Below are 11,218 nucleotides of genomic sequence, written 5' to 3'. Positions count from 1 at the left end.
AGATGCTTTTCTCATAAAGTTAACCCAATTTGAGAAAACTAGATCAACAGGTAAATTCTCGATTCCGCTGGAAAATTTGAACATTTGAATCCACTTACTATCGAAACCAGAAGTCGATCACGTTCTTCGCGATCTTAACACATTTGTTGTTCGATTGCAGAAATTGTCTTCTTCTTAAAATTGGAAATGAAATTTAAAAAAAAACCACAAACAAAACCGCAAAAAAAATCGAACATGAGCGTGGACAATTTTTGAGACTTTTTCTTGACACAAAATTACCAAGATCTATCTAAGAGTCTTAACTGCGTTCATTACTCTTAATAAGACTATGTTTCTCAAACAAATTTTCATAGATTAGATGCCACACTCCCTCTTCAGCGTTGTCCCGCCTAAAATCTTTATCACTGTGAACACAGGCAAGCGACCGATTCAAACCTGCAAGCAAGAGGTTAAGAATCCCACACCCTCACCTCTCAGCCATGGACGCTTAACAATCAATAAACACTAGCCATAAATAAAGCAGATAACAGATGCTATGAAATATCTAATGCTACAGATTGTTATTATAGCAAAAGTGCCACCAAATGAGAACTTTTATTTGCGAGTTAGGTTGGAAAAAAAGCTTCATAATAATACACTAAGCTCACTAGAGTAGATACACCTCAATCTCAGTGAAACAACACAAATAGTTTTAATCTCAATCTCAGTGAAACAACATAAAATCAGTTCACAGTTCTATCTCATTTCAATAAAATTAAGTTCAGAGTCCAACTCGATTCATTTAAGTTCAGTTCAGTTTGAGGTTTGTGACACTGTCCAGGATGGAGCTCATCTCATTCATCCACTTGTCCACCGCCTCATACCTCTCATTAGTCTCCACCGGCTCTCTCTTCATCTCCAACACCTGATTAACTTGGTCTATCTTGCCATTGATCTTTCTGCAAAGAAAAAAAAAACAAGTTTTCATCTTAAAGTTGCACAGTACGATACAATACTGATTAATCTTCAAAGCTAGAGAAAAAATCGGCAGCCTTGATCAAGTCTCAGACGCTGAAAAGTTTCGTATTGCTGAACTTCGTATTCTGAAAATTAGCGTAAAACTACCAAAAACTTTACAACTTTACCAGAAAAATCGAAATATTGCTAATAACTACTGAATTTGAAAGAGAAAGGTAAAAACACCTGTCTAGAATGCATGATACAAGCAGATTCTCGACGTCTTGGGTTGAGATGTTGAGCCACTTTGCAATGAAGTGTAGCGATATGCTGGTGTACGGCTTGATTAATTTGACCAACACTTGAGTTCGGATATTTCTTAGCAGCTCTTCTATGTGTTCTCTGATGAAAGGGTCCTCCATTATGGTTTGTTTGTTATTTTTCAGGATACTTTCGAATTCTTTGATGTCGTTATTCTGGTATGCACTAAAACATTCCTATTTGAAATTTTAAAAAAAAATTACATTTTAAATGCGCCCTAAGCGCCAAATGGTGATAACGATTTTGTCGTTTCCACTGTATCAGATGTGAAACGCTCAAAACACAAGCGATGAGCTAATTCAGATTCTCTCAAGAAACGCTTTCGCTGCAAACGATGAACCAACCACGTTTCTTTACATGGACATCAGAATGTCTTCTGAGTCCTACTGAGCTATCGGGAAAACTTCTTGTCCGTCATTCAAAACCCTTAGAACTCTCTTAACATTTTTGAAGCCCATAAATGTTTCGATCAGCATGTAATATTATTACAACTTACACAACAAGGTTGGTCATCGCAATGATTTCGACATTGTTCTTGAATGGCTTTGCCTCCTGCGAGTCGAAGGGGTTGATGGCCGACTGGGTCAACATATTGGCAAGGACCAGATACTTCAGACACGTAGTCCTTCGCACACTGCCACTTTCGTCGTAGTTCTTGAATGCTTCGAAGAAATCCGTGTGTGCTTTGTCGAATTCATTCTCGCGCAGGTGCATCTTACCTCCACATTCTACACAGCCAAAAAGTGTGATACCTTTCTTCGATCGCATAAAATCATCCAGCAATTAATCTATGATAGGATGAAGAACAAAACTTTCTGTCTATTGTGGTTCATTTTTCTAACAGAACATTTCAGATATTTCTCTGAATTATTATTTGGCTGGCAAAAAAACATGAATAGCTTCAGAGGGTCTTTTAGTGAAACTTCTTTAAACATGGTAACAACAGCACATCAATAGTCATTTCAAGCCTTTTTTCGAAACGTATCCAACTTTTTACTAAGTAAACATAGTATAAATTTCAGCGTTGAAGTTTCTCTCACAATGTTAAATGGAAAGTCTGAGGATTGAATTTCAAGCTTAGTTAATGCTATTATTTTGACCAAATAAGGTGACATTGAGTGCCGTTATGGAGTTCATTAGATTAGATCTAATCGTTTGCTTGTCGCAAAAATCAGACGTTTCATTAAGGGTGGCAAAATTTATTTACATTTTGCTTCCATGTTCATCGATCCTAACGGACAGAGCCAAGATCATTTCATTGATTTAAAAACCCAATTGAATTTAAATTTGACCTCTGATGACTCCCATGATGTGTGGATGTGGGATTGCACTCTTGATCTGGAGACTCTTCTCGTAGAGGAGCTTAAGCTGCTTGTTGTTCTTCTGTGCAGTGTACATCTGGATCTCCAGGGCATATATTTCCAGCAGCTGAGTGCCCTTCTTGTGGTCATCTTCACCTTCTTGAGTCTACAGCAAATTGTTTTATAGTAAATACAAAACAAAGAATTGCTGGTTGCAGTAGTGTTGAAAGTTCTGACCACAGTTATTTTTAACCAAAAAAATTTCAGCTTTCATTTTTCTAATTAGAATAGTTTTTTATCTGAGTGATTTGAGCAGAAAAATACAAATTTTCCTGGAACTTAACTAAGAATTTTAATTGACTACATTTATCTATGTACGTTTTAAGGTTGATCGACACACGACTGAGAAGGCTTTCATATGCTACATCACTCGACCCCTTCTGATGATTGTTTGTGGCACTTGAATTTTCGCGGAAAACAAAAAACTGAAACACACCTGAAGACGAAGTTTCTCTCCACTTTCAGTGATCGAAACAATAAGAAGTCGAAAACATGGCCTTGGAAAAACAGAATCAGATTTAGCAAGTGGTCTAGAAAAAACGTCTTGTTCCTGCTTGCTCCGACCACCGAGGAAATTTGTCTTCGGGTGTGTTTTAGTTTTTCATTTTCCACGCAAAATTAGGTACACAGATGATCATCGGTCACAGATGAATCTTATTATATCAAATTAAAGCCCTTTGAAACGTGAGTCGAAAAAAATTTGAAAATTTCCAAAAACATTTCTCAGTGTCGAGAAAAAGCGGTTTGAAATTTCTGATTTTTAGTCAATTTCGAGCGAAAAAAAATCCAGCAAGCAGACTTTTTACAGAAGAATCAGCCGTGAAATTTTCATTTAAGCCATAAAAATATACTATTACTCCAGCGGCTTCTAAGTTTTTTAAGCACCTTCTTCTGGATTTCATTAAATTTCCTTTTATTTTTTGAAGAAAACTGTTGTCGACTATGCCTAATTTACTATAACCATCGCAGATTCCTAAGTTCCAGGGTTTCGTGTAGACCCTTCCAGCATGCTACGGACAAAAAACGATACAAGTTGGAAAAAATCCTTAAGTTTTTTATTATTGTGGCAATCGGCTATCTTTGTTTTACAAAGCATTGCATTAAATGCTCCTGATACCCAGCAGACTTGAATTTCACAAAAACATCGCAGTTTGAATGTAAACTGCGAAGGAAAACAAAATTAAAACACAGAGGAAAGGCTGCGCTTCGCCAACACTACCGACAACACGACAAAGGTGCAATAATAAAAAGTAGAAATAAGCCTCGAAGTATTAGCAAAAACTCGGCTACGTCTAGGATTCGATCTGCGACCTAGAAATTATGGGTCTCACACACTAACTACGGACGCTAAAAAAATACAAACACCACTAGCCACAAATAAAGCAGAGAACAGATGCTATCAAATTTCCAATGCTACAGATCGTGATTTAGGCAAAAGTTACACCAAATAAATGAACACGTTTATTTGCGGGTTAAGTTCGAAAAGGAAGGTTCGTACTAATACAGTAACGCTCGCTAGTGTAAAGAACTCAATATTGAACATTACCCTTCAAGGTGAATTATGTTACTGACCTTACAAGACTGTTGAAGTTGCTTGAGGATGCGTGACAGCTTCTGAAATTCTTCTCTGTCGAAGTATAATTTGCCCAGCTAGAACAGACAAAATCTTTAAATTGGGCTGATTATTAAAGTTCAAACATATCCGTAAGTAACCAGTTCAGCTTCGAATAAAATTGAAATGAAAGGAATATATTCAGCTCAGATCGACTTCAAAAAATGTCCAACAAAACGACAAAATCCATTTAAAAATATCGGACAATCCATGTACCTTAAGGTTAGTTTTAAACCAGAGGCGTTCATTTTTTGCCTCCTGTAGTGCGGAGAGTGTGGTCTCGTAGAAATTCTGCAGTAGTTCCATGTTGTGCGAGGTGGAGATGAAGTCCAAGATGGAGTTGATCGCCTTCTCCGAGTGGTTCCGAGTCACCGCACACTACACAAAAGAAAACACCAACTACTAAGATATCGAAAGGAAACCGTTATAAGCAAAAAGGATCGCTGGTTGCCGTGAAAGTATCAAGGAACTTTCCGCCTAATTTAATATACGGCTCATTCGAAAGGAAAGCATTTCTTCAAGACTTCTTTAAAAATAATTCAAAAAGTCTGCTAGTTATGTTTTAGTCTGTTCTTTTTCTGATTGGCGCTTACGATTAGTTTAGTCTGAAGACCCAAAATTATGTGTAAAAAAGGGCTAAAAGGTGGCGGTTTTAGTGGCAAGGGGTTCGAATACTTACTTTGATGTATGTCAGCAATTGGTGATATCTGTGCATCATCTGATCAAACTCATTCTGAAACAAGCAACTAAGTATTGCTTTCTTATTCAGACACATCGGCTGCGAGAGTTGGCACTGAAGAGACCATTAGGTAAAGAAAACTGCTCATCATGTCGAAGAGAATAACGTAAAAAGCAGGGCAATCACAACAAACGTAAACGCTTTCATAGCAAACAAGGATAGCCGATTACTGTCCAAGTGGCACAGAATGTTCCGACCGTAGTCTTAAGAAAAATTCCAAAATTTTTGACGTTTTTTTCGGCATAGTGTGATAAAGAGAGCTGAACAAAAAACTGAAGATTAGGTTTATTCGACAGTCAAAGTAAAATAAGCAAATTGAAAAACAATTTTTTAGGAAAGTTACTTGAAGGAAAAAAAATCAACTTTGATTCCAAAATCCGCAAAAATACTCAAAGTAAACTAACTTTATTAAAGTAAACCTCAGTTTTTACGTTTTGAATTAAGCTATTGTACGCTTTTAAGCAGTTAAAATAAGACTGCTCGCTCGCTTTATTCGCTCAAAATAAGGCGAAAAATCAAAAAATTTCAAACTGGTTTTTCTCGAAAAGGGGAAAAATTTTAAAATTTTTTTTAATGTGGTTCAAATCATGACTGTAAGATCTTTAATATGATATATCAATCAACCTAGTCCGATGATTATTTGTGGTACCTGATTTTGCGTGGAAAACAAGAAGAAAAAAACTTAAACACACCCGAATACAAAGTTCCTCCCCATTTTCAATGGTCGGAACAAAAAAGCTTTAGAGCAATTAATTCCAAGCCGTCGCCGTCAATAGTTCTGATACTGCGTAATTTTGACCCTAATAAGCTGGAAGAAACGTTATCGGCGATAGCAGGACATATTACCATCTTCCAAATTTTTCTATGCCATTTTACATAATTTCCAACTTATCCAATGCCACTTTACCCTTAGTTCTAACTATCCCTATTAGTCCTGCCACATAATCCTAAGTCAAATTTGAAACCAGCATGTCAATTGAAGACAATTTTGAGCAGCAGGTTAGGCTAATAGTGATCAAGACGCAATTCAGCGCTTTGGTTTAAGAAATTACATAATCCGCGACTAGCAAGCCCATTTAACAATGAATTTTTCCAATTAATTTTAACAACAAATACATCAGTGCATTGACTTCAATTTAGTTCGATTTTAATTGATTTCAATTTTAGTTGATGACTGAAACAGGTTCGCAAAACTGTGAATTTCTGAAGCATGCCAATGAAGTAATAAAAGCTTGAACATATCAAATTATATTTTTTGCGTAGCTTGCAATGGCTTACAAAAAGTTATACTTTATGAAGCAAACTATCACGCCAAAAAAGATGGAATTTTGAAAATAACGTTTCTTGGAGCAAGCAATTCAATGCCTGGAAATTTTGATTGTTTCGAAATTTCGATTAATGTTGGGTTTATGGAAGCAAAATACTCAAGCGATGAATCATCGAACCAATTCAGTTTGTTTTGACGACTCGTTAAAAACTAAAGGACAGCTATCCTGTCATGAAACTGGAGCATTTTTTCAATGGATTGAATTAGCAGTCAATTACTGAAGTTTATTGAAGTAAAAGACTCCAGCGCTTGAAAAACTTCATGTCACTTAATAGCATCAACTGATCAGCCATAAATTCAAGTTTTTCAGTAAATAAAAACTTGACATAATTCGAGTTCTTTTGGTGGCTTGAGCGTATTCCCAATAAGTTGGCTTCTGGCTGCAAGCTAATCGAGAGATTAAAAGATGAAACATTTTATTGTGTTTTGATACCCGAATTGATAAAAATGAAAGTCAACAATTTTAATGCGCCTTACACTTATCTCGCCATGTTCGAGTTTCTTCACCGTCGTATTTGTTCAAATTTATAGCTAAAATATATATCCCCGAGTTTAAGCTATGTTCTAAATTTTGGCTATTACTGAACAGGTAAAAGAAAATTAATCCGGTCGTATTAGGTAAGCATGAAAGAAAAGCAAGTTTAAAGCAGCAGCAGTACGAGGGTAATTACCCATCACTTTTAAATGATGCATCGTCAAATCTTTTCTCAAAAAACAAAAATTCAACCAATCAAAAGCTGAAACATTTAGAAGTGTTTTGATATCTTCTAAGGTTCATCGAGAAAAGGAGTACTCCTTTTAGACCTTCCGTACCTCGAATTGCGACAGAGTGGGACCCTGTTAAAGCAAAGACCGCGTATCACTAACACTGAACAAAGAAGTATCAATTCAGTTATTCAATAAAAATCGCTCGGTAGTGTTCAACGTTTTTTGCACTTAATTAATTTGCTTCATTGGCTCATAAAAATTGTTTAATAATTCCATTGAGATCACCAAAGGAAGCACAAAAATGAATAACTCTGAGGCACTTTCTAGAATGCGGACCATGTGCATTTATGGGGACCCCTCTATCGCATATGTACGACCCCATCATCCGCATTTTAGCAACAAAAAACGTATAGACCGACACGCTAAGTTTAAAATATTAGGAGGATCATGATTTAATCGAGGCTATATCAAAGAAGAAACTGGTTATACATTTAGTGAAATTTAAAAAGCTGTATCAAATTTTGGGTTAGTGAATATTGTGATACTGATAGGTAGTGATAGGGATCTTGAAATTGAAAATATTTCTCAAAACGCCAGGACAATCTGTCAAGACATTTGGTCTAGACTTTCCTAAAGATCTTTAGTTGAAGCTTATCTTGCTGTGCCCTGCTCTGCATTGCCTTGCCTTGGATTGCTCTGCCTTGCCAGCACTCCCCTGCAATACCTTTACTTTCCCTCCTTCCGCTGCTTTGCCTTGCTTTGCACTGCCCTGCTTCGCCCTGCGCTCTGTTGCTCAACCCTGCCTTGCCTGCCCTTCACTGCCTTGCCTAGCTTTGGATTTCCTTGCTTTTGACTGCCCTGCCTTGCTTTTTACTGCCTTATCCTGCGCTAACTTGCTCTACCCTGCCTTACAATGCCCTGCAGTGCCTTATGCTACCTTGCTTTGCCTTGCTTTGCGCTGCCCTGTCATGCTCCTCCTTGCAGTACCGTTTTGCCCCTCCCCTGCGCTGCCTTTTTATGTGCTGCCCTGCCTAGCTTTGCACTGCCCTGCCATGCTTCTCCTTGACCTGCTTTCCCTTAAGCTGCCCTGTCCCTCCTGGCCTTGCTATACCTTCTTTTTAGAGTTTATAAAAAAAAGGTATAGACCCCGAGTACCATGGCCAGTAGCTGGGGGTCTCCCCCTTCTTTTCTGATCAAGTCCTGTGATTTCCGAATTTCAACTACAACTTGACTTAGAATTACTCTAAAACTATCTTTCAGGCGTTAAATTTATCACCGAACTTGACAAATTTGGTGACTTTTTTCATTCAAATTTATTCAAGGAATAGTTTCAAAGCGTTTTGATTATGCGTAGGCAATAACATCAGATTTGTCTTCGCTCATTGATCTTTCGAACTCATTTCAATCTTTATCTACTGTTTTTTATGTTGCTTTTTACGAGCAACTATTATTCTTGGCTCAGGAAAATGGTTCGGTGAAAAAGATACTTCAGTCACATTGTAAGTTTTAAATAATTAGGGTGAAGTGGATAAGTTGAAAGGTAGGGTAGAGTAACATAGAATGAAATGGAATAGGGCATGGTATGTCAGAGGCGGATCTACGATTTTCTCTATGGAGGGGCTGATTTTGAAAAAAAATTTCGAAAATTTAATCGACCTTTTTTAGATCGACCAAATAGATTTTTCCGAGCTCTCTCAAAGCACTAAAAAGACCTCGTTTGGGCGAAATTTTCTGCGCCGCAGGCAAAATTTGAAGAAAAAAACAGGCCAAAAAAAGGCGCTTTTAGGCGCCTTTAGAAAATTTTTGGATATATCAAGATAGTAAAAAGGGAGACCCTCCCTAAATCCGCCCTCGGGTATGTGGAAATGGTTAAATCAGTATTTAACCATTTCGGGACTGCTTTAAAGGCTCAATTGATGCAGAAAATGGAAAAAAGCCAATTTCGGGCTTCAGAAATGTTCAATAAGTCCTTGGCAACATTAACAGCAAATTTCAACTTTTATCTTGGCAACATTACCTTGGCAACGGTTTTTACATAACAATTGACCGATGCTGCTATAGAAATTTCAAAAAACAATCCAGATAATTGGACCCGTATCAAATATCATATCGACTTCTCTGAGCCGAACAGTTTGGAGCAAAAACCTCAATCACTGAAACTTCAGTCACCGAATACGAGAAAAAAAGCCAAGATTTTTCCTGCTTCTAAGACTTCAAACTTTTTCATAACTAAGAAGTAAACTGATCAAACTAAGAGAAACGTCCACTTAATTATTCTACATAAGGCGCAGCTAATGTCAACTTTTACCTTGGCACCATTAAAACAACTCACAAGATGGAACAGCAGTTTGATCATCTGTTTGAGTGCCTTGAAGCCCCACTCGCCCTTCTCTGTCTCTAGTTCGAGCACTTTCTCGAAGTCCGCGATGGCCTCCCTCGGATTGGCCTCCTTCAGTGTTTTCGCATTGTAATACTGGTTTTCCAGGTCTGCATCTGGCTCAGAGGTGCTGTCTTCCTCATACTCCTGAAGAGCAATCAAATAAATGTCGACCAAAACTATTTTATAAGCTCTCCTCAAGCATTCGAAAGCCTCTGTTTTGCCCAAAGCGTCTGATTCGTGAACAAATTATTGCCAAAACGTACTAAATTGCAGTTTTTAGGGACACGTCCTGGAAACTTTGGCCCACAAGTTTTTCTCACCTTGAAAATAATTCAAGGCTAGTTGTACGAAATAAATGGCGTAAATATTACTACAGATCGGACCATTGGGTGGTGATTTGGTCGAATTTTCTAATTTACTGTCTTTGCAATTCCATTTCTCTTGAATCTTTTTGCAATTTCGGACCTTGCTAATGAATTTATGTTAGGAGCAGACTTCCATCTCAACATGTTAGATCACTTACAAATCCGAAGTCCTCATCATCGTCCATATACTGGTCGTCATCGTCATCCATTATGTCGTGATCTGAAAAATAGGGTTTCGAATCTAATGAAAAATCCCAAAATTATATTGAAACTAATTTTTGTGAGTCAAGCTTTACTACCAATAGTCACCATTTCTGCTCATTCATTCTTTCCTTAATGTAAAATTTCTTATTCAATTAACTGTACAAGCTAATGATTTCAAAGTCGTACTTGATTTCACCAATTTGTTGCAGAAAAAACAAGTGAGAGGATTCAATGCTCAATCTAGCCGAAACTTGAACTATTTATCATTCAAAAGATTCAGCTTTTATTCCAAATTTTTGAACCCAAATATCTCAGAATTGACAGTTATTCAACATTTGTTGACATCGCGCATTTTCACGATTTTTAAGCACATATCCAAAGACTGAGAGTCTATTACTAAAAAGCTAACTTGGAAAACTAAAATTCTATTTGTTTCCATAAAGTACAAAATTCGTTATGCCTTAAGAGCTTGTTTTTTTCGTACCACTCTAGCAAATAAGAAAAAGTGACGCAACACGAAATAAATTACTTAACAAGTACCAAGTATCTATGAGCATCGACTAAAGTTGAGTGACATTTAAGAAACTCACTCAAACTCAAATTGAATAAAAAAAACGACAAAAAAACAGTTACACGTCAAATTTCCCTGAACCAGTTTCTTTAAATTGATCGCTGCTCGTTTGCTTTACCTTCTGGCTACCTGGCCTTTTTTTGTTCCGACCATTGAAAATGGGTAAGAACTTTGTATTCGAGTGTTTTAGTTTTTTTTTGCTTTTTGTTTTCCACGAAAAATCAGGTAGCACAAATAATCATCGGACTGGGTTGAGTGATATATCATATTAAAGTCCTATCAGTCGTGATTCCAACATTTAAAAACGTTTGAAATTTTTCTCACAGTGTCGAGAAAAACCGGTTTGAAATTTTTGATTTTTGGTCCAACTCGAGCTAATAAGGTGACCGTATATTCTCACAATAGCTTATTTTCTGGAGTTTTTTTAGCGCAACTTTGGGAATCAATAACTTGAAAATTCAAAAAAATTTTGCAAAACAAAACTGAAAATTTTTTTCGAAATTAATTTTTTTCCCTTTTCAGGTCATTATTTTTCAAACACTGTTTTGCAATTGACCTATTTCACTATGTTTTGTGTATTTTGAGACTGTGGTCGGAACATTCTGTGCTACTTGCACAGAAACAGGTATCCTGGTTTCTTTTTGTTTTCCACGCAAAACCAGCCACCACAAATAATCATCGGACTGGGTCGAGT

General features: G+C 36.9%; 1 protein-coding gene across 1 annotated transcript in view; it reads right to left on the bottom strand.

The window, feature by feature from the left end:
- Positions 1 to 604: 604 nt before the first annotated feature.
- The window catches only part of LOC134840748 (COP9 signalosome complex subunit 2-like), a 545,309-nt gene continuing 534,695 nt past the window's right edge, over positions 605 to 11,218 (bottom strand). The window contains exons 2-10 of the mRNA XM_063856769.1: positions 9,908 to 9,971; positions 9,337 to 9,528; positions 4,910 to 4,963; positions 4,447 to 4,608; positions 4,191 to 4,268; positions 2,550 to 2,724; positions 1,754 to 1,985; positions 1,183 to 1,422; positions 605 to 938 (exon numbers count right to left, since the gene is read on the bottom strand). Coding sequence (XP_063712839.1) covers positions 788 to 938; positions 1,183 to 1,422; positions 1,754 to 1,985; positions 2,550 to 2,724; positions 4,191 to 4,268; positions 4,447 to 4,608; positions 4,910 to 4,963; positions 9,337 to 9,528; positions 9,908 to 9,958 — 1,335 coding nt within the window. The 5' untranslated portion in view covers positions 9,959 to 9,971 and the 3' untranslated portion in view covers positions 605 to 787. The remainder of the gene's footprint in view (positions 939 to 1,182; positions 1,423 to 1,753; positions 1,986 to 2,549; positions 2,725 to 4,190; positions 4,269 to 4,446; positions 4,609 to 4,909; positions 4,964 to 9,336; positions 9,529 to 9,907; positions 9,972 to 11,218) is intronic.

Source organism: Symsagittifera roscoffensis, chromosome 2 (assembly GCF_963678635.1).
Source record: "Symsagittifera roscoffensis chromosome 2, txSymRosc1.1, whole genome shotgun sequence".
Lineage (NCBI taxonomy): Eukaryota > Metazoa > Xenacoelomorpha > Acoela > Convolutidae > Symsagittifera > Symsagittifera roscoffensis.
This window is presented reverse-complemented; position numbering and strand designations above follow the sequence as displayed.